Raw genomic sequence first — 24,801 nt, forward strand, 5'->3', positions numbered from 1 at the left:
CTAGTTTAAGAGCAAAGCCTTACGTTATAATGACCACTTATGCATTAAAAAACCAAGGAGACAGGCAAACAAGTATTTTACAAAGGGAATGGATTCAGGGTCATTCTTTATAAGACACTTGCACAGCAGGGTTGGGGTAGGCAAGGCTGCCCCTAGGACCTGTGCCTGTGAGCAGATGCCCGGCGGATGGGGGTGGTTTTCTTGGGTGTCTCATCTTCTGTCATCTCTGCTGACAGTTCTGTACAAAGAATTGGGGGAATAAGAAACAGCTGAGTCACAAAGATGGTGCAAAATAGGTCTCAGAGAACAAATGGGACAGTCCTAGACCACACTGCACAGGAAGATGACCTGGGGGTGGGGCCCACACAGCAGGACCTCGTCAAAAGCCCCCCATCCCTGGCACCCCCACTGGCCCCCACCCCACTCCTGCTGGGCTGGGTCTGGAAGGGAGCATCGCACCTTCGTCGCTGGATTCATCACTCGAGAAGACAATCCTGAGTTTCTTTCTTGAAGCTTGCTGCTGGGTGTTTGGATGCTGGTAGGTGGTACGGCGGGGCTTCGGCGTGACAAAGTTGTCTGAGGCTGTAGAAGCCACAGGCCGGTGCCGAGTGGCTACCAGAGGCAGAGGTGTGAGTCCAGAAGAAAAAACGAACCTCCATCTGAGAGGAGGGCCCCGCCCAGACTCTCCCAAAGGGCGGCCCCACATACCAGCTGGCTGTTTTCTGGCTGACGGGGCTCTTTGGCTACTGCCTTGGCCAACCTCAAGTTCCTCTACTGCATCCAAACCTCTGGTGTGACAGGCCCGAAGCTTCTGCTCAAATTCATCTATTACAGCCTGGAGGGAAGAACAGATTAGAAACAGGCCTGGAATTTGTTATTTCTGTGACTAAAAAGAAACAAGTCCATGAATAGAGATGGAGGAATCTTAAATGTGGATCACTAAAGCGAAGAACCCAAATGAGAAGAGCACACACTCTGTGGTTCCAACAACATGACATCCTGTACAAGGCGAAGCTGCCGTGACAGCGAAAGGGTCAGTGGTGGCAGGGCTGGCGGGGCGGGGTGAGCAAGGGAGCAGAGGACGCTCAGGGCGGGGCGTCGGCTGTGAAGCACACACATCACCAGGAGTGAACCCTCCTGGAAATCACGCTCTCTGGGCAATGGGGATGTGTCAAGGCAGGTTCACAGATGCCCTGCGCGCCTGTGGCAGGGGACGTGGGTAACTGGGGGCGCGAGGAATACTATAATTTTGCTTTGAACCTGAAATGGCCCTTAAGAAAGTCTCCTGAAGCAAAGAAAAGAAGAAACAATTGGAGACAGAAAGACCTGGTCTCAGGTCACCCGGTTACTTGGCTGCAGTCAGCTGGGGACTAAGTCAGAAACCTGGAGCCTCAGAACACCTGTGGGAGCTGCGGCCTGAAAGCTGCAGGCCCTGCGCACCTTGCCCTCAGGCTTGGCCCCACGCCGCAACTTGCCCACGATGGACAAAAAGGCGCTGAAGATGGACTCGTCAGACAGCTTATCGCCAAAGCAGTCGAAATTGTCGAGCATCTTTCGGAGACCCCGCTCTGTGAGGGGCAGCTGAGACACGCAGTAGGCCAGGTCCCGGTACTGCCGCTCAGTCCTGCGGGCAGGGAAGGTGTGGTGAGGCTCAGCGGGACCCCCAAGGGAAGGGTCTCCTCCAGCCCCACGAACCCTCCAGGAAGGCAGCATACTGGGCCGTGCGGAAGCGCTGACATAGCTTCTCCACCAGGCTCTCAGTCTGCTTGTCCTTCGTGATGTAGGAGAGCAATTGCCTGCAGACAGAGACAGGATACGGATGGACCACCTTGGGGGCAGGCCCGAGCCCATCACTGACACCCGCCCAGGCCCTCCCCGGCACCTGCCTTCTGTCGCCCTCCTGCCTCAGGGGCAGACTCTCCTCTGCCCTGGCCTGTCCCTCCTGCCCGCTCCCTCACCTCAGGGAAGGGTCCACCCCACCCTCCTGAGGAATTTACAGTGTGACTGGAAACTTAGAACAAAAGCAGCTGCCATCCAATGAGTCCTATTTACATGCTTAGCATGTAAGCATGTGTTAGGACTTTTATTTTACTAAATCTTCTCAAGAACTGAGGAACAAGTATTTGGGGGCCTCATTTTACACAGGAGGAATACTACAGAGACGGGTTGGTGCTGAAGTCCACACGGCTCAGAGCACCAGACTGGATATCACAAACAAGTCTGTGTGATTCCTGAGCCTGCTCTACGACAGAACAAATGCCCCAAGGCCCAGGGACTCTACTTCATGATGGTGTGGAAAGGCTCTTCCTCCACGCCTCCCTCGGGGGCTGACAGGCGGCTGATGATATCTGGAAGGAGGTTATAGATGGCATTCGCCTGTAAGAGAGAGAGTCAGGTCACAGAGACCAGCACACGACTGCCCGGTCCCTCGGCAGCAAGTCCTAAGCCATCCTACTTCTCACCTTGTTGGAGAGCTCGTTGAAGAAGTTCTTGGCCAGAGCAGCGATCTGAGGGGCAGGGTCAATGAGCAGCACAGCCATCTCGCTCACCTGCCCCTTCACCTTCACCATGTCCTTCAGGATCAGGTGGGTCATCACCAGCGCGGCTGTTTTCCGCACGTGCTGAGAGGGGTCCCGGAGGCTAGGGATGAAATCTCACGGCATTAGGACCGGGACTGTGGGCGCACCTGATGGTGGCAGGGGGCCCTCAGTAGGGAGCCGCGGCCTCTTCTGACTGTACCGGTAGAGGCTGTCTAGAGCCGAGTTTGGAGAAAGAGGCCAAGCCTGGTGCCAAGGCTTTAGACGAGAGGCATCAATCCCTTTGGGTCACACCCAGCCAGGGCATGCCCAGATGTGGGAGGGAGCCCTAAAGACTGAGGGGACACAGTTCTGGGGATTCCCACACTGACTTCCCCACGGCCTCCAGGGCTGGTGGGGACCGAGACAGCACTGGGAGGGGTCTCACCGAGCATACAGATGGGGTGTCCAGGGGTCCACCAGGTTGGGGAAACGGATGGCCAGATCCCCAGTAGCAATCATGAGGTTAGAGCGAACGATGGGGAGCGAGGACTTTTCTAACATGGTGAACAGAAGACGGAGCTGGGAGTCACAGAAAGTGGCACTAGAGGCAAAGAGAGGATCGTCAGGGAAACCGCACCAGCCCCGACCCTCCTTGGGAAGGCAGTCTCCACCCTGGGGCCCACCTGATCATGCAGAACTTGCCCAGGGCGAGTGAAGCAGCTGTGGAGAGCTCTGGGTTGCTATAGAGACCAGGGTTGTTGCAGACTTTAAGCAGAAGTGGAACAAAGGCAGCCAGTGTCTGTTTGCCTGGTGAAGGAACAAGTCAAGGTGTGGGACGGGCTACCCAGCTGGGGAAGGCTCACCCAGCAGCCCTTCTCACCTTCCAGCAGCTCCAGCTCACAGATGCCGCGGATGAGTTCTGCCTCGGTGTCATCAGCTGTGGCCCCGCCCAGCCCCATCTCTTCCTCCAAGGTGGACTCAGACTTTGAATTCTGATGGGAAAGCAGCCAGGGATCATGGGTGAGCAGACAGTTTTGATTCCAGCCTACCCTTCATTTCGCATGAATGGATCTGGGGAAGGGCAAATTCTACAAAGCTGTTCACAGGCTTGTCACATGTATCTGAAGAGGAAGGACTCGTGAATTAAATAGGAAAAGTACTAGATCCCCTCCATTCGTGTCTAAAGTGGCCAGAGCATCCCACATCTCTTCCGATTCATTCTCACAGCAGCATATAACTTCCTGGACAAAATAAACTGATGGAATCTGCCAGACAACGGCTCAAGGTCACAGAGAAGGTCAGACTTTACCCCACTGCTGCAGAGCTGTATCTCATTTGTCTGCCGGACATTACTGCCTCTAGTGGAGAGAACACAAGGTCCCATCAGGGGCCAGGCCCAGTCTCCAAGGCTGCCAGCAAGGTGGTGGGAGTGTGCAGGTTCTAGCAAACACTGCCTCGGGCACAGCCTGGATTTTATGCTGAGGCCCCTACCTCGATGCTCTGGATTTACCTAAAACACTTCCTGGGTGATCCATTTATGTTCTCACTAATCGTTTCCAGGGTATCAGGAGCAAGGAGGCAGAGCCTCCATGAGCTCAATGAACAGGAGAGAAGCAGAGCTCCCCAGAAGGAAACATAAAGGACCAAGGGCCAGAAGCAAGTCTGGGCGACACTTGGGGCAGGAACCCCAAAGCGCAGGCACGCCACTCACCTTCTCCTTGGGCTCCTTCCGCTTGTGCTCCTGCTCCTCCCGCAGGACCCGGCGCCGACAGAGCTCTCCGCTCACGGCCTGCTCCAGGTGCACCAGCTGCTGCAGAGCCACGTCCCCGGCCAGGGACAGCAGGTTCATCAACAGGAAGGTGGGGAGCACGGGCATCTCCTCTACAGGACAGGGGCAGGAAAGCAGGGAGAGAAAGGCCATCAAGTCTCATAGGCCCCCGCACTGTTTTCACTGATGGTCCCTGGCTCACATGCTCTATACCCAGGCAAGGAGCAGGAGGGCTTCCCTGGTGGAGAACAGTAAACAATCCACATGCCAATGCAGCAGACGCGGGTTTCCATCCCTGGTCCAGGAAGATCCCACATGCCTTGAAACAACTGGACCCAGGTCCCACAGCTACTGAGCCTGTGCTCTAGAGCCTGGCAGCCACAGCCACTGAAGGCCTTGTGCCCTAGAGCCCACGCTCCACACTAAGAGACGCCACTACCAGGAGAAGCACATGCGCCACAAGTACAGAGTCATCCTCACTCACTGCAACTAGAGAAAAGCCCGCGCAGTTAAGACTGGGCACAGCCAAAAAGAAATAAAATTATTTTAAAAAAGAAAAAAAGACGCAAGACATGAGGGTGGAGGGCATGGTAGCAGTGACTGTGCAGCCTGAGTGACAGAAAGGGACAGGGAGGGCTGAGGGGGTCAGCGTGGCTGCAGGAGGTGGTGGTGTCAGGGGCTGCTGCCATGGGCCCACCACCCCTCTTGCCCACTTACGCAGGGCCTCCTGGTGGTCACTCTTCTCCAACTTCTCTAGGGCCTGCTTCGCACAGTCCTGCAGTATCCGGGCGCAGATCACCTCGGGGCCCTCAGCCAGCTGGTAGATGAGGCCCACGGCTGCCTCCTTGAACGGGACCCAGAGCGGGTCTGGGTGGACGCTGCCTGCGCAGGAAGAGGGGGAAGCTGCCACCACAGACAGAGAGGCCCTTCTGCCCCAGGCTCTGCACGGCAGCTCACCTTTCGTGACCATCTCCCGCAGTCGCTCAAACAGGCGGTGCTCCTGGGGCAGCCGGAAGGGAGGGTGACGTTCACCCACAGAAGGCTGCTGAGGGCAACAACGCGGTGAGTGTCGAGGGTGGACAAGGGGACACCCACTCTCCCTAGTTTGGACGTTACCACCCCACGTGCCTTCCTCCTGTCCGAGATGTTGGCGATGGCGTGGCACACTTGCTGGGCCAACCTGTAGTCCGGTGGGAGCTTCTCGTCCAGACCTATATTCACCAGGGTGTCCAAGTTGCTTCCCACAATCTCTGGCTTTCCTCTAGGAGAAGAAGCCACAGAGTTAAAGCCACTCAGACACCTCTGTGTGGGGACCACCACCAAGGAGCATAGGAGCCAGCTCCCTACTCAGGGCTTCGTGAGCCCTGGAGCGCTGCGCGTGGGGCCGGCCCTCAGCATCCCTCACGCGCCGCTGACCCCTCTGCTGGGCGGGTTGGAACCGCACTGTCACTTGTTCTCCATTTAGGCGGCGACGCACATGCAGAGCTCAGCCAGGCCCGAGTGCTCTCACTGGAGCAGTAATAACGGTCCTCAGGGAACCTTTCTCTTCTCGCTCACCCCTTGGCCTGTCTGATGTGAGCCTCACCGTGCCATCATCCCAAGAAGCATGACGGAGGAGCAGCGCTCCAGAGGGGAGCAGGGCGCCTTCTCCGTTGCCTGCTCCCACAGCACCTGGGTCACTGCTGGGCTCAATTCATCCTTCTGCACAAACTCACAGATCTGGAGAGAAAAGAAAAAGGGCTCAGGCCCCAAAGTAACAATTCCCCTGACACCTGGTCTACCTCCTCTGAAGAGAACACTGAGAACCCGAAGTGGAGAGGAAGGAGGCAGCTGAAGATGTAAAGCTGGGGTCTGGGAGGTACCCCCCCCCTGCTACTTTCTATTCTCCTGCCTGCCAACGTTTCTTTAGATGACGTGCTGAACCTGACCTTGCTGAGTTTGTGCACATCTATAGCCTGGACAACACTTTGTGGAGATTTCTAGTAGGTTTTCTCACTGCTACTGTCAACTCAATGTGTCCCAAATGGATGCCATCATCTTTGCCTTTTCATTTTGCCAGTGACACCACCACCAACAGTCTTCAAACCGCTGTCACCTAATTTTTAATGTGTCGGTCACTCATTCCACCTTTTCTCCCCTTTAAAATTTGTCTTCCATGAAATGCCACCCTATAGATGTTCCTCTCACCCCCAAAGTCCAGATCCCTGTCACTGCACACCCGCATCAGCCTCCAGGAACATTCCCGGCTTCGGCTCCCATCAGCCTGTGTGCCGTGCTCTCCCAGACGTCTGCTTCATCAGGCCACAGCATTGCTCACTAAGTACTGATAGAAGCAGCTCTCTGCGGCCTGAGGTGTGGGCTCCTGGCCAGTTGCTGCCCTGCGCGATCTCAGGCCAGGCGCCTCCAGCAGGCTTTTCTTTTCCGCAGTGAGGAGAAAATGTGGCTGGTGGTGCTGCTCCTCCCAATGGAGGCTCGTGGTCAGCACCATCTCTGCCTTGAGCCCCACCACCCAAACCCTTCAAAGTAGCTCTGTGGCACTGAAATGCTGGGGCCCCTGGCCAATAAGGTTCAAGTCCTAGATCCCACGGATCTTCCCAGTTCAGCTCCAACCCGTTTCCAGCTTCACTATTTTTTCCAGATAACAATCTTGAGCCAGAATGCAATGGTCTTCCTTCTACAACACAGGCAGTGCTCTTGCTCGGCTCTGTCTGAAATGTTTCCCCTCCTTTCTTGAATTCTCTAAATCTGATGCATCAAGGTCCAAATCAAGTCCTGCCACCTTCAGGAAGCTCTGCCCTGGACTCGGAAGCTCTGCCCTCGACTCTTCGACCTGACACTGCTCTCTTCTCTACTCGTCAACATAACGTACCAGGCAGGTGTATGTTTTCTGGAACTCTGACGCCTGAGATTGAATCTTAAACTTTGTCACTAACTGGCTGAAGTTAGCCCAGTTCTTCAAGCTCTCTCTACCTCAAGTTTCTTATTGGGAAATGTAGATAATAATACTGCCTCCTAGAGCAATTGTGAGGATGAAACATGTTAATATGAGCAGAGTGATTAAATTAGTGCCTGGCATAATGTGTTATATTACTGTTGCTACAATAACTGTTACCTATACCACTTAACTATCTGCTGCATTGCTCTAAAATGTTTTATGTTTTTTGGCTCCCAACTAGAGTTGAAAGCAAGTAATCCTATATTTCTTTGAGGGGCTGAGTACACCATAATCTCACTAATATTTGCCGAATGAATAAGTGGAAGTGAGCATACTTACGATTTCCTCAAGACACTGAATGGTTCCAACTGAGGCGTCCACTAGCAGCAGAGAGAGATTGTGAATCAAAGTCTGGGCCTTGGCTCTGTGGGAACAGCAGAGATCAGGGGTCATTAAAAGACGGAGAAGCTGAACCTGGCAAATAGGTTATTAGGCAATCCCGCCAGCGTCAAACAATAAACATGTTTCAGACACACAAAGAGAACAAACTAGTAGTCACCAGTAGGGAGAGGGGTGGGGGAATGGCAATATATGGGGTACGGGACTAAGAGGACAAACTATCCTGGATAAAATAAGCTACAAGGATGCACTGTGCAACATGGGGAATAGTTTATAACTAAAACAATATAACCTTTAAGGACTGTGAATCACTACAATGTACACTTGTAACTCATATAATGTTGTATTATATTTCAATAAAAAGAAACAAAAATAAACGAAATAACTGCTTAGGTTGGGTCTCACTCCCCCAGTCCATTACAGACCTACTGCCTCTGGGTCTAGAAGTCCCCTAGGAGGAGCCCACTCCCTGGCCTCCCCTCAGGAGACTAGACACCTCCTGGGAGAGGCTGACTTCAGGGTAGTTCGCAAAGGCCAATGCAGCCCGTGTACCTGGCGGAGTCCCCCTTGGGTTTGAGATAAAGTTGGCGGTAGGCATTAAGCACAGCATCCCGGACGCCAGGCTCCTTCGACCAGATGAGAGGCAGCATGCGGCGCACCCCAAACAGGGCCTGGGGTACCCCAAATTGGAACACCATCACAAAGAATTCAATCACCTCCTGCACCACTGAGAGGACAGACACAAATGTCACCTATCAGCGCGGCGAAACGCCCCAACACTTAAAAACAGAACCTCTCTTAATGTAGCAACATGAGAGGGGACACCCTCCCCATTTCTCCTGAGGACCCCACCTCCCTCCAGTGCCGTCAAATGCTATATGCACACTCCACAGGGTTACAGCAGGCAAATGGAAGTAGAGAATCTGGGCCCTTCAAAAGAGCAGATGGACATCAATCAAATACGGACAAGACGGGTCCTTCCGGCCCTGGCCTCTGTGGCGGGGATGCTGGCACACCTGTAGTTGTGTGTTCGTACATCATCTTGCTGATGATGCCGATGGCCTTGGTGATCTGCAGGGAGAAGCTGTGGGCATCCTGCAGGTACTGCACCAGCAACTCCTGCTTCACCAGCTCATCGCTGCGTTCCTCAGGCTCTGACCCAGTGGGCTTGTCCTTACAGCCAGTCTCTCCTGGGCCCAAGTTCCCTGCAGCCGCCTGGGGATTCTCCTCCTGGGTGGGAGCTGCTGGGCCTAGAGTTAGGGAATTACAGGATAGTTTTTGTTCAAGGGTATATGGGGAAACCCAACAGTTTTAAACATCCACGAGTATGTGTTTCTACCATAGGAAAGTTTTGTTTTGTTATGCTATGTGGCTTGCAGGATCTTAGTTCCCTAACCAGGGATCAAACCCATGCCCCCTGCAATGGGAATGTGGAGTCCTGACCACTGGATTGCCAGGGAACTCCCAATAGGAAAGTATAAATTTAGAATTCAGTCTAAAATATCTTGGTTCATTTCCCAGAAAAGATTTCTTGAGTCATCTATGGCTTGAAATACCCTTCCACTCCCTGTGACTATGGATCTCAGGCCTGGGGGTTGCTTCCATTCCCAAGCAGACACACTGCAGACCCCCCTCTGGCCTCTTTCAGTGCCAGGCTGTGAGTCACGTCTGTGTCTGACATAAAGTCAATGGGCCATGAATACTAGCTGAAATGTCGTTTGCTGACTGAAGAAGGAAAAGGAATTTACCTTTGAAGATGGCTCCTAAGAGGCTGAGGAACCTGGTCTCCTCTGAGTCTTCCAGGTCCACATGACAGAAGGGTTCAGACTCCCGAAAGTGGCCTATGGCTTCTTGAGTGAGGATGATGGCCTGCCTGACAGAACACGGCCTATCACCCATCCTGCCCCCTTGAGAGTGGCACCGCGGCCTGTGTCAGAGGCCTAGCTCATGAATGCACCGAGAACCCAGACCTTCCAGTGGAGAACTCTGCCACTTATGTAAAAAGGGGTCGGGGCGGTGGGGGGGAGGCGGTGGTGATGAAGGTAAGTTTGACTGTGTGACTAAATATTATCTCTAGAAGGAGGCGCTTAACCACTACTGTTGCTGCTCCCATGGGAAGGGAACTACATGGCTAGAGAGCAGGCTCGGAAGAGATTTTTCATTTAAAAAAATGTATCATTAAAGAATGTATACATGTGTTCCTCTGCTGTACAGCAGAAATTAGTGCAACATTGCCAATCAAATATATTTCAATTAAAAACATGTATATAGTTTCCCAAAGGTGAACTCTAAACCTAATGGGTCACGAGAGAATACTGCATTCTTTCCCATACTTGTAACTAGCTTTGGCTAGCAACTGACGGATGCGTCCTTCCACCTCCTCGGGGGTCTCTGTCTCAGCAACGCCCTCAGACATCCCCTCTCCTTCCTGGGGAAGCGTCAGCAGCTGCTGCAGGGTAGCTTTCAACTCTGGCAGCATGGCCTCCCACTCCTCAGTGGGGTCTAGCTCTGCAGCTGAACGAAAAGGTTTCACTTAGACTCTTGCCTTGAGCTCCCCGCTGCGGAGAGAAGGGTGTCAAGGTTGAAAGCTCCCCCACAGACCCTACTCACAAGGCACTGTGGCTCGCCTCTGGGCCCTCATCTCTTGTAATTTCTGGGTCTCCTTCTGCAGTGGTCCAGCAAGGTCAGTGTCACTAAGCTACCAAGAAATAATGAATATCAGGGCCATTGACTCATGGAATTTCACCTGTTTCCATTTAATCCCTCTTCTGGGTGGACCAAGGGCTACGTACCTTGCAGGAAAAGGGATTATTGGCAAGAAAGCTGGCAAGCAGTTGGATGGCGCTTTTACAGACCAGCACCGACTTGTCTGCCAGACGCCCCACAGCTAAGGCCACCACTGCCTGGAAACGCGTCAGGGGCAGAGCCTGTCAGGAGCAGGAGGAGAGGATCAGATCCCAGCCCACACTGGCCATAACGTCAAGATGATGGTGAAGTGCGCTCTAGATGTGCGAGCCATTCATCTGAGGAAACTTTTCTACGGGATGTGAACAGTTCGGGAATACTGTATTAAGACAGTGTAGTTCTTTGAATGGAGCCAGAATCCTTGTCCCTGACAGAGGAGGACCTTTACTATTGGCAGTGAAATCCTGAATTCTAGACTCTTCTTTGACACAGCTACCTTTTGGCTTCGGCCTGCATAGAGGGGTTCTGTGGATCTCTATCACGTCAACGGCCACTCACCTTCTGCTGGACAATTCGGGTGAAGAGCTGCAAAACGCGGCTGCGCACAAAGGAGCTGACGTCGTGGCAGTGGGCCTGCAAGGTGTCCAGGAACTGGTCCCGGGTGTCCCGGGACGCCACCTCCAGCTGATCCCCGCTCAGGACCTGCAGCACCATCTCCGCCATGGCCACCAGCACAGCATTGCGCATCACGTAATTCTGAGGCAGAGCGAGGCTGGTGGCGGCTCTGCTCCCCACACCGGCTGTCCTTGCCCTGAACTCCTATGCTGCTCAGCATCGGGACCTCAGTTCCCTGACCAGGGATAGAACCCGCACCCCCCTGCATTGGAAGCTCGGCATTCATCCTGAGGTCACTGGAAAAAGCTGAATGCCAAAAGGGCCTTGACTGCTCAGAAAAGAATTTCGGGACGAAACAAATAAGAGCCCAGAGCAGTACCCCTCCCTATCCCCTCCATGCAAGGAGATAGCCATGGTGGCAGCTGAATGTGAAATCACATCCACCCACCAATACATGTTTCAGAAGCATTAATTACCACCTTGCTTCTGAGGCCTCAAAGCCTTTGATCCTTACTAATAACACTGTCTTCCCTCACAATCCCCTTCCCACAATTCACTGACAGAGAAACAGCAATCAGCCCTAGGCCTGACCATGTGCACTGCAGAATCTGATGGGAGAACAGTTTAGGGTTTTTGCAATGCCAAGAGCCAGAGAATGGGATCTTGCAATCTAAAGTCATGGTATCAATACATTAGGTCAATGAGCAGATTATCGTGGTTCTTAACATTCACTGAGGAGAGCTAATACCAGGTTTGGGAAGGAGCCAGGTTAACACTGAGGATAAGAGAACTGAGAGGTGATATGGGAGCATCTGAGAGCCAGGTGGCAGCAAGGGGCTTCATCCTGCAGAATGGGTGGACCCAGAACCACAGCTGAGTCTCTCACTGACTTAAGCTATGGAACTGTCATCTCTCTACCAGTTTGGGATGAAACCAGTGTGATACTGACATGGCCCTTTAATTCAATAAACTTCATCTGCTTCTCTACAGGAAGGAATTGCCACAGTGATAAGCCGAGACAATTTGACTTCATGTGAAAGTTACTACCTTCATGTTAAGAGCCTTTCAACAATGGATTCACAACCCACACTGACCAAGGGACCACCTACCTCTCCATCCAAATGGTCTAGCAGAATGCACATGCTGGACATCAGGATGGCTGGGATGCGCTCTGCTAGTTCTGTCAGGAAGGCCGCAAAACCCTTTGCCCCGGTAGGGTCCCGACTCAGCTCCTGGGGACACTTCTGTCCAATCTCTCTACACAGGGGAATAAACACAGCCAGAGCAGCGTAACCTAATCACTTAGGTCCTGGCAAGAATTAAGCTGGCATCTAACATCTGAAGGGGGCTTCCCTGGTGGGTCAGATGTAAAGAATTGAGAGGGTAACAGAGGAAGGCCAGAAGTCCCCAAGCGGCAGGAGGAAATAAACTGCCAGCGGCAGACTTTTTTTCCCTTCTCTACAACAAAATTAAAAGAGGCTTCTAACAACACCTGGTTCTGCCTTGAGCTAACCAATTTTTCTTATGGAAATATTTTTCTTAAGCTATGTTAATGAAATGATGTATTTGCTTTGGAATCTGCCTTTCTTCAAAATAGTTCCGCCTAAGACTAACCTTTTTTTCTCTTCTCAAACCTTGGGCTGATAATGGCTCAACAAACCAGTATTCATGTCAATTGTTTTATGGCCGGGGATGACACACTTTGTGCCGCCCTATCTCAAAAATGCATATTGTGGGAGAGGGGCCTGGTGAAACTACCTCAGCCTTGAGGAGTCTCTCTCATCTGATTTGCAGCTTGCTAACAGACACAAAATGCCTTGCTAAAAACCAGCAACAGGGCACTATTTCTGTCCTCTTTTGATGTCTATGTCAGAAGTTTTCTCTTTCTCTATTATACTTTAATAAAACTTTGCTACACAAAAAGCTCCAAGTAGTCAAGCCTCCAGAGGTCACGAATTCTGGTCTAACATACAGCTTGCAGCAGCAACCTTTCAGAATCTGCCTGCCAATGCAGAAGTTCAATTCCTGGGCTGGGAAGAACCCCTAGAGGGGGAAATGGCAACCCACTCCAGTATTCTTGCCAGGGAAATCCTATGGACAGATGAGCCTGGCTGGCTACAATCCACAGGGTCGCAAGGAGCTTGACATGACTTAACAACTAAACAACAACATCTGAAGGAATGCAGTGTTACACAGAGAATTTATCTCCAATATTCCTCTTCTCCCTGAGGAAAATGAGAATTAGAAACGTAGAGAAGGCAGGGTCACCTTACGATCTCTCCTACAATGCTCTTCATTCCGTAATCAGTTGCCCAAAGACTCACAGCCGCCACCAGGATGGATGCCAGGTGCTCAAAGTGCTGTAGCATCTGTATAATCTTCACAGTGGCACCTGTGGAGTCCTGCACATGAGCCATGACCCTGGGCCTCGGGAAGGGGTGGGGAAAAGGAAGGGCCGACTCACTCAGCATGTGGTTGTAACGCGTCAAAGCTACACCCAGCAGGTGCGTTACGGCTTCTCGGGTAGGGCGGTTCTTCTGGTGACTAATGGTGGGGTTCTCCAGGAGGCGGTAGCAGCAGCCAGTAACCAAGCTGAGAAAAGAAGATTGAGATGATGACATCAGTGGTCTGGACTCAATTATACTGCCCTTGCTCATTCATTCTATCTCTGCTGCTGCAGTCAGGGTCTTCTAGTTCCCTATACTCTATCGCCTTCTGCATCTAGTTGCTTTGCTGACTGCCATGTAGGTACTCATACATGTAGGTACATGTAGGTCAACAGTTATGATGATGTCTGCATAGAAGCTGAATATATGATAAAGTCAGACAAAATCACTGATGACTTCTCAATGTTGAATGGCCAACTCAGTCCTCATCTTGGCTGAACTTTTGGCTGCATCTGACATAGCTGGTCACTCCCTTTCCCTTGAAACATGCCTCATCTGGCAGCAGGAGCCCAGGCTCCGCTCTGTTTCTTAGCTGGTTCCTCCTCAAATCACTCTCCTGATGCTGGAGTACCCCGAGGTAGTCCTCAGATTTCTGCTCTCTTCTAGCTATGCTTACTGATTTACTGATCTCATTCAGTCTCATGGCTACAAACACCATTTATATAAACACATTACATTCCCAAATGTGCGCTCGAGCTCAGCTCTCTCTCCCTTACTTCACTTTGTACATTTCACACCTGAAAGTGACATTACTTGGATGTCTTAACAGGCACCTCCAACTTTCTACACCCAAAGCAGAACTTTCCCCCCAAACACACTCCCACAGGCTTTGTTATCTCAGTTACCGGCAGCTCCATTTTTTCAAATGCTCAACCCAGAACCAGGTGAGTCATCCTCAACCACACCCTCCCTCCAACCTCTAATCTGCCAGCTCATCCTATAGACTCTCCTTAAGGAACAAATACAGACTGCACCCACGGCTCCTTATCTCCACTCCCTCTTGGGTCTAAGCTACGGCCATCTCCTGCCCAAGTCACTGCCACAGCCTCCTAGCTGCTCTCCCGTTTTCCTCCTTTCCCGTCAGTCTGTTTTGACACAACAGCCAGAGTGACCTTGATAGGGCAGCCAGACCACCTCACTGCCCTGCTCGGAACCCTGAGGGGCCCCACCTCACTCTGATGGCAAAGTCACCGTGATGGCCTACGGGGACCTGCAGTTGGCTCCCCTGCTCCGACCTCAGCTCAACCCTCACCTTGTCTCAGCTGTCGCTCTGGCCCCAGCGCTGTTATCTGGGCCTGCTCAGCACATTCCCTCCTTGGAACCTATTTCCCGCCCTTGCTCTGCCTCCAGTTCTCCTCGTGGCTCTCATTACCTCCTTGAAGGCTTTGCTCAAATGTCACCACCTCAAAAAGTCTTGCTAGAGCCACTGATACAAATTACAGCCATTTCCCATTACACTTCCCACCCCTTCTGTTTTTCTCCACAGTAATAAACCTGAAAGCATACTATGTATTTTGCTTATTTAAAAAATTGTCTTCTGTTCTAAAATACAAACTCTTAAGAGAGCAGAAATGCTGGTTTTTAATACATTTAATGATACCAGCCACGTACCTAGGAGATTCTCTGTAAATACCACCACGTGATTGAATAAAGCTATTTCTAACCTTTGTTGTCTACTTCTGAACAATTCAACATAACTGGCACATGTCTATGTATTACAGACAGAACTGCAGCATGAAATGAAGCATTTCAAAAGCATCTCTAACACCAGAGCCCTCATTCCTCACGGCCAGCATCCCCTGGCGCAATCACCACCCACCTGACAAACTCCTCTTCGATTATTGAGTGGTTCCACAAGTGACGGATGTCCAACTGGAGCAGCTGTGTTAAAAGCTGAAGAATTGGTTGCCTCTCTTCCTCCCAGTCAAAGCCATGAGTTGCCTTGGCCCGGGATTTCCTACCCTAAAAAAGGATGTATTTGGGGAAAAAAAGAGGGAGAAAAGAGGATTATAATCTATTAGTCTGAGTGCCCAAGCTATCCAGTATCAAGACAAGGTAGAAGGTAAGACAGAAGGATTATAAGTTTCAAAATACAAAAGAGCTGCTTCTCAGCAAAAGATACACTGTGATACTTCTGAGTACCTTCTAATCAACTTTAAACAAGGACCAAGGGCAGAAAGGGAAAGGATTCTCAGAATCACTGACTTCCATCTTTCCCACCAACTCCTCCATCTCCCCAGACCCCTTATTAAGTGAGCCAGGAACACCAAATTACCTTCCCGCCTAGCTCCAGGTTCATGAGACCCGTCTGGCTGCTCATGGTCTCAAAGGACTCCAAGAGGCGTATCAGAGCATAGCAGTTCATCTTGAGGGCGTTCAGGTGGGCGCTTCTGTCTGACACACTCAGAGCTGCATCATCCAAGACGGCAGGGAGTTCCTGGGAGTGGCGGGACACCACTGCAAAGGGCAGGATCTGGGGTCAGTTCCACTCACTCTCCTCACACCACCCAACTTCAAAGCCCCAGCCCTTGCAGCCATCAGATTACCAAAGATCTGTGTCTCATCTCTCAGTGGCCACAGCACAGGCCAAGTCCTCTGGACCCCTGCCCCTGATGTCCCAAGCACACCCTATCCCTACTCTCTCACTCGTTACCCCACGTTCTCTCTGGCAACGGGAAGAACAGCCTCCATTGACGAGAGGCAGCCCGCAAGTAGGAAGAATGTTGTCGGTCTGCCCTTACAGTGAACACACATTGCTCTGTATCGCCCACCAAGATTACAGACCTAGTAGGTCAGGGGTCCCGGGCTTAGCCAAACCAACTGATTCACCACAGCCTTGATATCATCACATGGCTGATAAAACGCAAGAAACAGCAAACAAACAGCAACATACACCTTCCATCCCCTACCCCCTTCCCATAAACACCTTTTATGAGGAATTCCAGTGTGTCTTCCTTGAGGCCAGGGTCTATACTTCGAAAGTGACTATGAGGGAAAGAAAGTGCCGGGGGTGAGCCAGGAACCTGCAGAGCCCATTCTAACAGTTCAGATCAAACCTGAGGAGCCTAATGCTTATAAAAACATGTGCAATCACAGTGGCGAGCTGGGGTAAATGCTCATGAGCAGAAATATCAGCACCCAAAACCAAGTATCAGTGAACTATAATATGGAATTTCTGGACTAACATGCAAAGTTAGGGCAAATAGCCACCAGTTCTTTTTAAAGTACCAGAGGCACTACTTTACTTACTGCAGAATGCTGTAGATGGTATCAAAGTGCTCTAGCACAGCCAGGGGCCCCTGAGTTCGAAAGGCAGTCTGAAAAGCTGTAAAGGTGAAGAAACTTATCAGTACAGAGGGGAGAGGCATTTCTGGTTAATTCTGTTCAAGACAGAAGAAAAAATGGAGTTAACTGATTTTCTTGGTAGAATCACTAAAGGACACAGTTCATTTCAATGTAACCTATTATAATTACACCTGACATTTTGTCCTGTTTTATCAAAACAACTGAGTTGTATTATTCCATCTCTGAGCGAGATGAAGCAAATAGTACTGTGTCTATTTTGTGGCAGAAGAAATGAAATGTCAGAGTAGTTTTGTGACTTGTCCAACTTACTAATGAATACAAACTCAGAATCTTTTTAGATTCTGAAATTAAAAAAGTAGAAAAAACAGTAGAGTTCCTGTATTCTTCACCCAGACAATGGTAACATCTTGTTTTACTATAAGGAACTATTCTAAACCAAAAAATGAACATTAACTAAACGCTAATGACTAACCTACAGAGCTTGAGTTTTGCCAGCTGTTCTAATTCTATCCTTTTCCCAGGCCAGGAGTCAACCTAGAACACCACAGTGCATTTAGCCATCATACCTCCTTACTTTCCCGATCTTTGTCTTTGACGCCTGAAGTGTTGTTTGCCAGTTATTCTATAGAATGTTCCTCACTCTGGGTTTGTCTGCTAGTTCGTCATGACTAGGTTGAGGTCATGTGCTTTTGGCTAGATCACTGAGAAAGGGAGGTTGTGTCCTTCAACCATTATACCAGAAGGACATGATGCCTTATTACTGGCAATGTTAACTGATCAGTCGGTAGGGTTTGCCAGGTGTCTCCACTGCAGTTACTGTTTTCCCTTTTGCAACTAATAAGTATCTTGTGTAGGGAGATACTTTGCAACTAGGCAAACATTCTGTTTCTCACTACATTCTGCCCCCTAATTTAAGCAACAATGGATGACTCTTACCTGCCACAAAGATTACTTTTATTAAGTGGTGATTTGTCTATTTCTATCATTCCTTTTATATTTACTAATGGGAATGCCACTGTAAGTATGAGCTTTTCTTTCCCTTCAATACATAATTTATGTATTCAATTATTTATGTGAGAATGGGCTCTTGAATGTTTTATTCTGTGTTTTAATCCATTCCTATTACTTTTCTTTTGTTGTTCAGACTGTCCCGTACTTGACCACTAGGAGCTCCTTCCACCCAGACTGCGAAATGCAGGACATACATGTGTGTAGGTATAAATGGACATACCTCTGTATCTATTTTCACTTCTGCTACTGCTAAGTCGCTTCAGTCGTGTCCGACTCCACAGACGGCAGCCCACCAGGCTCCCCCGTCCCTGGGATTCTCCAGGCAAGAACACTGGAGTGGGCTGCCTTTTCCTTCTCCAATGCACGAAAGTGAAAAGTGAAAGGGAAGTCGCTCAGTCGTGTCCGACTCTTCACGACCCCATGGACTGCAGCCTACCAGGCTCCTCCACCCATGGGATTTTCCAGGCAAGAGTACTCTACTGTATACTAAAAACATAAGTTCATTTATGTATTTGCTTAATCCTAGTATACACATGTAACAGTTTCAGAACTGCTAACCCACACCCCTTTAAAAAATAAATTTACTAACTACCTGACGCTAATTGTGTAAAGCTTTCATATATAGCTCACAGTCAAAATGCTGGCTTTCCTAGTTACTTAGTTCTCTAGTCCTTTAGTGTGTTATGTCAAACATTTGCAATACACTTAGGTTCATTTGCTACCACAGACCTGCTTTGATTTACCATGGGGCTACATTTGGAAAATCTGCTATAAATTGAAAACATTGTTAAATCAAAAATCTAATAGTACCTAACCTACTGAATACCACAGCTTAGCCTAGTCTACCTTAAACATGCTCAGAACACTTATAACAGCCTACAGCTGGGGGCAAAAACCACATAGTACAAAGCCTGTTTTATAATAAAGTCGTGAATATTTCTTGTAATTTATTGAATGCTATACTTCCTCAAAGTGAAAAGCAGAATGGCTGTCTGGGTAGAGGATGGCTTTAGGAGTACAGGCTGTCTACCCTGGTGATTATGTGGCAGTCCGGGAGCTGCAACTGCTGCTGCTGCTGTCCAGTGTGATGAGAGTGCTGTTGTTGCTGTTTAGTCACTCAGTCGTGTCTGACTCTTGCAACCCCATGGACTGTAGCACACACGGTTCCTGTTCATGGGATTTCCCAGGCAAGAAAACTGGAATGGGTTGCCATTTCCTTCTCCAGGGGATCTTCTCCACCCAGGGATCGAACTGGAGTCTCCTGCACTAGCAGAAGGGTTCTTCACTGCTGAGCCACCAGGGAAACCTGGTAGCCTTGTATGGAGCCCGGTATGGAGCTCATTTTTGAAACAAGTTGTAGATCTAGCTCTTTCTGTAGCTGGGGAGGGAAACAATTCTGTCAAAATCTTTTCTGCGGCACCAAGTTGGTTTGCCTGGAAAGTAAAGCTTGAACCTGTACTCCATTATCACTGCTGGCTCGCTGACCTGATTCATCACATTAGTGTTATGTTGTCCAACTATGACCTGGAACTTTGCAATGTTTAACAAACTATTTAATTTCCCCAACTCCTACTGACTCCTTACACTATACTCACAGCATATCCTTCCCTTTATATGTTTTCTGACCCTTTGCCTCTCTTCCTTTAGTAGATGACTGTTTTCTACTTTACCCAAAAGAATGAGACCCAAAGTAATCCTGCCTCTCAGTCAACAAATCATCCCGCCAACACCTTCCCACTTTGCTTCAGTCTCCAGTGGAAAGATTTTGTTCCAACGCTAAGCTGTTCTCACTGCCTTGCCAAAGTCTTATCTCCTTTCTCTCACCTCTGATTTCATCCTTTCCAGGGAACACTCTCTTTCTGACAACATGCTCAGGCCCCCACTTCCTTAAAACAAACAATACAAAAAGAATCAATGCCTTTGAGTTTGCTCTCATGTCCCATTAAAATCTATATAATCTTTCTCAATTCCCTGAAACCTGGTTTCTGAGACTGATGAATCTAACAGCTATTCTTTCAAAGATTACCTGTTACCTACTTTTTATTACATTCAATGATTCTCTCCATTCACACCCCACTGTTCTTCTCCGAAGCATCACCCACTGACCTAGTCTAGCTACACTGCTTACATTTATACTCGGCTTGAACATTTACTAGACTAAGTTACTTAGCTTACCAAGTCTCAGTTTGTTCTTTTGTAAATTGGGAATAATAACAGATCATATCTCATAGGGCTTTTCAGAATTTTTTGGTAAACATTAAGCAAGATAATCCATGTGAAGCAGTCAGGATAATACTTGGCACACAATGTAACTCAGTACTTGTAAGCCAGCTCCCATTCTTACAAACCTCCTTCTGTAATCTAGAAAATACAGTAAAGTGAAAATGAGAAAGAAACAAACACTGTTAACATCTGGCTAATTTTTCAGTTTATCTTCTATGCATACTATTTTGACTGTCGAGGTCATATCACATATTCATTTCTGTTCTGCTTTTGAAAACTTATAAACGTGGCTTGAAAAAACATACAACCATGCCAACTATTCTCATCTCAGGACTTCAAGTAGGCCCTTAGTAAGCCTTTTACAAGTTCCCAGGCCTATCTGCTTTCTTCTAGGCATTATTTCGCACCTTTTCTCCACCCATAATAGAACAGAATCAGATAGAAGAGAACCTCCAGCTGCGCCACACTCTGTCTTTACCGGCAGGCACTATCCGCATCTGGGTCCATACGCTCTACTCTCTGCTGCACTGCCGTGGATAAACCGTCCTTGCTCTAATAAAACCATTTCCTCCCCCCACCCCCATCACAGACTCTCTGACCCCCTAAAGGATACTTTTCCAACAATCCTTCCTCCCTTTCCCTCCTGCATCATCAACTTTCCCCTCCCAGATTATTCCTCAGTCACTTCAGTCATGTTTGACTTTCTGCAACCCCATGAACTGTACCCTGCTGGGCTCCTCTGTCCATGCGATTTCCCAGGCAAAAATATTGGAGTGGGTTGTGATTTCCTCCTCCAGGGGATCTTCCTTGGCCCAGGGATGGAAGCCAAGTCTCTTATACCTCCTGTGTAGGCAGGTGGGTTCTTTACCACTAGGACCACCTAGGAAGCCCCACATTCAGCATAAACACATGTAACATTGCTCATCTTGAGAAAAAAAAAAACTAAACTAAATCCTCCCTTGACCCTGTTCGCCCCTCTAGCTACACCCTATTTCTCTGCTACTCCTTAAAGCAAAAAAAAAACACAAAAAAAACCCACAAACAGAAAGGCTTATCTAAACCTACCATCTCTAATTACCTCTCTCATCCCACTTTCTCACAAATGTACTCCAATCAGGCTTTTGACCCTACCATTCTGAAATAGTGTTCATCAAGGTTACCAGCAAGTGCCCCGTTGCTAAGTCCAGGATTAAATGTGCAACTGATCTCTCCTTTCCCTTTTCAAACGTCTCTTAATTTAGCTTCCACTCAGCATCTTTGCCCACTTTCTGCCTCAGTGACTGGCCCTTAATTTCTTTTATTGGTTCTTTCTCATCTTTCCAGCCTTCAAATGTTGGACTGTCTTAGGTCTTATGTCTGAAACTGCTTTTCTTCTTCAACTCAATCTCATGGCTTTACACACCCTCTATATGTTGAATATTAAATCCCAAATATGTATCAATAGTTGGCACCTCTCCCCTGAACTCCATAAGCATATAACCAACAGTCTAAACCTTCTCCTTTCCTACACTGCCCCATCTCAGTAGATGACAACTCCATTCTTCCAGGTGCTCAAGTCAAACAGCCTTATAATCACCCTCGATTCTGCTTTTTCTAACCCTGTAAATCTAATCCACTCCATCAACAATCCTGTTGACTCTACTTTCAAAATTTACTCAGAATCTAACCTTTTATGATAACCTCTGTGCTATCACCTCAAGCAAGCTCCCTGGTATTATTTCATTAGCCTCTGAATTAGCCCCCACTTCTTCCCTTGCCCCTTACAGTCTCTGCTCAACACAGTAGACACTCTTTGTGATGCTATGGACTGCAGTCCACCATGCTCCTCTGTCCACGGAATTCTCCAGGCAAGAATATTGGCATGGGTAGCCATTCTTTTCTCCAGGGCAATCTTCTTGACCCAGGGATCGAACTTGGGTCTCCTGCACTGCAGGCAGATTCTTTATGTCTGAGCCACCAAATGTCCATCTGAGGATCTTCTTAAGAAATGGATTTTCTGATTCAGCAGTTTGGGGATGGGTTTTTATCTTGCATTTCTAATAAGCTCGTAAATCATGATAAGCTCCTAACTAATACGAATGCTCCTGAAGACCACATTTTGAAGTTCAAGACTCTAGAATAATCTGTATTACTTCCCCACCTGACCTCTTTTTTCCTAGCATACTCCCCTCCAACCACACTGTCATTTTCCCACCTCAGGGGCTTGGACTGGCTTTTCCTGACTGCCCTTCCTTTGGAATCTGCATAATTAATGTCCTCACTTGTAAGGTCTCTGCTTAAATGTCACCTATCAGCAAGTCTTTTCTGATCATCCAACATAAAATGCCAATCTATAATGCACACTGTATTCTTTTTCTATCTTTAAAAATTTTTCTCCTTGGTATTTACAATTTATTTATTACTTGTTGAAAGCCGTGAGAGAAACAATTTTGACATCTTGTCTATTTACTACTGTATCCCCAGTTGAAGAGAACACTTCCTGGCAAACAGCATTATCACCAGTAAATACTTGAATAAATTAAATGATCTGATCATGAGTTATTTACAGAACTTATATTTAGGGTTCTAAATGCCAAAAGCAATGCAATTGTTATAAAAGATAGACAAATCCCTTTCTCTACCTCTGCTCATCGGAGCAAGGAGCTGTCATCTGGTAACACTAACGGAAAGGCCAAGAAGAGACAAGCTGCAGTTATATCATCGAGCTGCTTGATAATGAATGAACCCTACTTGCTGTGGGCAATAACAGACTTAATCTCTACTCTCTGTAACTCTCCAAAGCAATCTAACTGATACAAGACACTTCCAAGCAGTACAGTGACATTATGCATGGGGTCTTGTTGATAACTGCAGGAATTGTCTGCGGTCATCTATAGGTTTCAGTGTGTAACTGAACTATACATATATTGTACAGTATTGCTACTGCACACATATGCTTTTTTCCATCATTGCACATTCCTGGAAATGTGATCTACTCTAAAAAACTATCACCTGAAACAGGTCAGGTCAAGTCTCAGACATTCTAGGAGACATCTTCTCCTATAATTCTTAAAACCACCACGACTCTATTCTGGCATATGGTAAGAGGTAAACATCAAAAATTAAATTCTCCCCCAAAGGCTAATCATATACACCAGAACTGTTTATTGTGTACCTTAGAGAAAGTGGTTAATGAATATATCCTTCATGTAACACAACACTACACAGAAAACAGAAAGTAACAGAAAAGACATGTCTCTCACCCCCATGGAGCTTAGTGGTGTAGTGGAACAGACAATAGAATCAGATGCCGGTGATTGTTCTGAAGTGCTAGTCACAGTGGCAGCTATGGAGTCTTACCTTTAAGGTGCGATGGAAGATGTCTGATGGACAGTACCTCTTGCACGACATACTGATTCACCCCTCCACTTTTCAACAACTCCTCTGGGGATAAGGGCAGATGGAATTCCCATACTTGGGGAGACATCTTTCTCCCAATGGCTCACAGGGCTGGAGGCCAAACAGCAAATAAGTCAGGGTCTACATCTAAAGGCTATCTTTTTAATCTGCTTCTTTTACTCTCCTCCTCAAATATACATGCTTTTTAGTTCTGCATCAAGCTAATAACATTATCTTAAAGGATGTGATTAACCCTGGACTAGAACTGAACTCTAATTGTGACTCTGACACTTGGTTACTTAACCCCCTGGGCCTCATCTGTAAAACAGGATTACTGATGTCTGACTACAAAGTTGCTCTCAGGATTAAAGGAATCAAGGGATATTAAAATATTTAAATAACTGTAAAGTGGCATATCAATGCGTTAAGTTAGCACTGTTATTTCTGTTTTTATGAGAAAACTTCTTAAGTATATAGAGAGGTCTCATCTAAGACCAGTGTGAGCTGATGGGTTTCCTGTCTCCAGAATGACAGAACATTAATATTTACTATTTGTTTACTCTATGCCAGGTTCTATTAGGCTACACGAACGTCATACCTGGTCTAAGTCTCCAAAATGCCCATTTCATGGAGTCCATAGTAATTTGGTCCCATTTACAGATGAGGAAATTGAAACGAAGGAACGTTAAGCGATTTGCCCAAATTCCACTGAGGATCTATGGCTGTTTGCACCACGTTGTACCACAAGGACACATCTACTATCCCTACAGTCTAATACCGCATCTCACTGCCGGATGCCAGATTTTCCCGGCCTCTCTTCCCCGCTCCCCAGAACACCACACCTTACAAGAGAGCTTCACCCGCCGTTCCTCCAACTCGCGTCGTGGGGCTGGAATTAAAAAAAAAACAAAACAAAAAAACAAAAAAACTCCACGGAGGGCACAATATGCACCAATCTGTGAGGCAGCACCCCCGCGGGGAGAGAAACCGGCCAATACACGCCAGGCAGAGGAAAACACCCGCCACTGAGCCCCGCGCGGCGCGGGCAAAGCCACAAAAGTGGAGTTCAAATCTCAACGGTCGCAAGGGACCCAATCGCGACGCTCGCTGCAGAGACCGGCCAATCAGAGCGCAGGAGCCGGAGTGACCGAGGAAGGGCGGGACTTAGAGTCCAGCTCCCTCCCCCACCCCCGTCGCACTCGCGGCCGCCTTCTTCCCTACAAAGTCCTCTTTTTTCCGCGGTGCCTGCTGGAGGAGTCGAGTTCCTAGCTGAGCAGTGGCCGTGCTCCTGGGACAGTGACCCATTCAGTCACCCCCAAGACAGGAGCCGACAGTTAGAAGGCTTAGGCTCTAGTCCATCTTCCGCCATCTCGTCTGCTTTGTGACGTCCAGCAGTTCACTTCACTCCCTCAGCCTCAGATTTGCTCCCCGGTCGAATCGGGGGAATAAAAACAGCTATAGCGCAAAACTGCTGTGGGGCACGGAGAAAGGAAGCTCTGGGCTCCGGGTTCTGGA

General features: G+C 48.6%; 1 protein-coding gene and 1 non-coding gene across 5 annotated transcripts; both read right to left on the reverse strand.

Moving 5' to 3' along the window:
* Positions 1-24,264, reverse strand: NCAPD2 (non-SMC condensin I complex subunit D2). Of its 4 annotated transcripts, none has more exons than XM_052640142.1 (32): positions 24,129-24,264; positions 23,248-23,397; positions 16,618-16,693; positions 16,295-16,353; positions 15,644-15,825; positions 15,188-15,330; positions 13,386-13,513; positions 13,190-13,313; positions 12,031-12,178; positions 10,865-11,062; positions 10,414-10,548; positions 10,232-10,319; positions 9,955-10,135; positions 9,370-9,494; positions 8,638-8,871; positions 8,174-8,348; positions 7,562-7,646; positions 5,873-6,006; positions 5,416-5,548; positions 5,245-5,329; positions 5,005-5,169; positions 4,231-4,400; positions 3,400-3,511; positions 3,203-3,326; positions 2,965-3,120; positions 2,463-2,640; positions 2,282-2,376; positions 1,716-1,796; positions 1,441-1,624; positions 709-835; positions 460-582; positions 1-238 (listed from the first exon to the last, which is right to left on the reverse strand). In XM_052640142.1, the coding sequence occupies exons 2-32, from the start codon at positions 23,372-23,374 to the stop codon at positions 153-155; spliced, it is 4,161 nt and encodes a 1,386-aa protein (XP_052496102.1). In that variant the 5' UTR covers positions 23,375-23,397; positions 24,129-24,264; the 3' UTR covers positions 1-152. The 4 variants fall into 4 exon arrangements, with proteins under 4 accessions (XP_052496102.1, XP_052496100.1, XP_052496101.1 ...); XM_052640140.1 differs by having other exon boundaries at positions 460-612; XM_052640141.1 differs by lacking the exon at positions 24,129-24,264 and adding an exon at positions 23,885-23,995 and having other exon boundaries at positions 460-612.
* LOC128049181 (small nucleolar RNA U85) lies at positions 15,901-16,222 on the reverse strand. The gene has a single exon (XR_008199540.1). It is a non-coding gene; the product is annotated as a small nucleolar RNA U85 (small nucleolar RNA).
* Positions 24,265-24,801: the final 537 nt, after the last annotated feature.

This window comes from Budorcas taxicolor, chromosome 5 (genome assembly GCF_023091745.1).
Source record: "Budorcas taxicolor isolate Tak-1 chromosome 5, Takin1.1, whole genome shotgun sequence".
NCBI lineage: Eukaryota > Metazoa > Chordata > Mammalia > Artiodactyla > Bovidae > Budorcas > Budorcas taxicolor.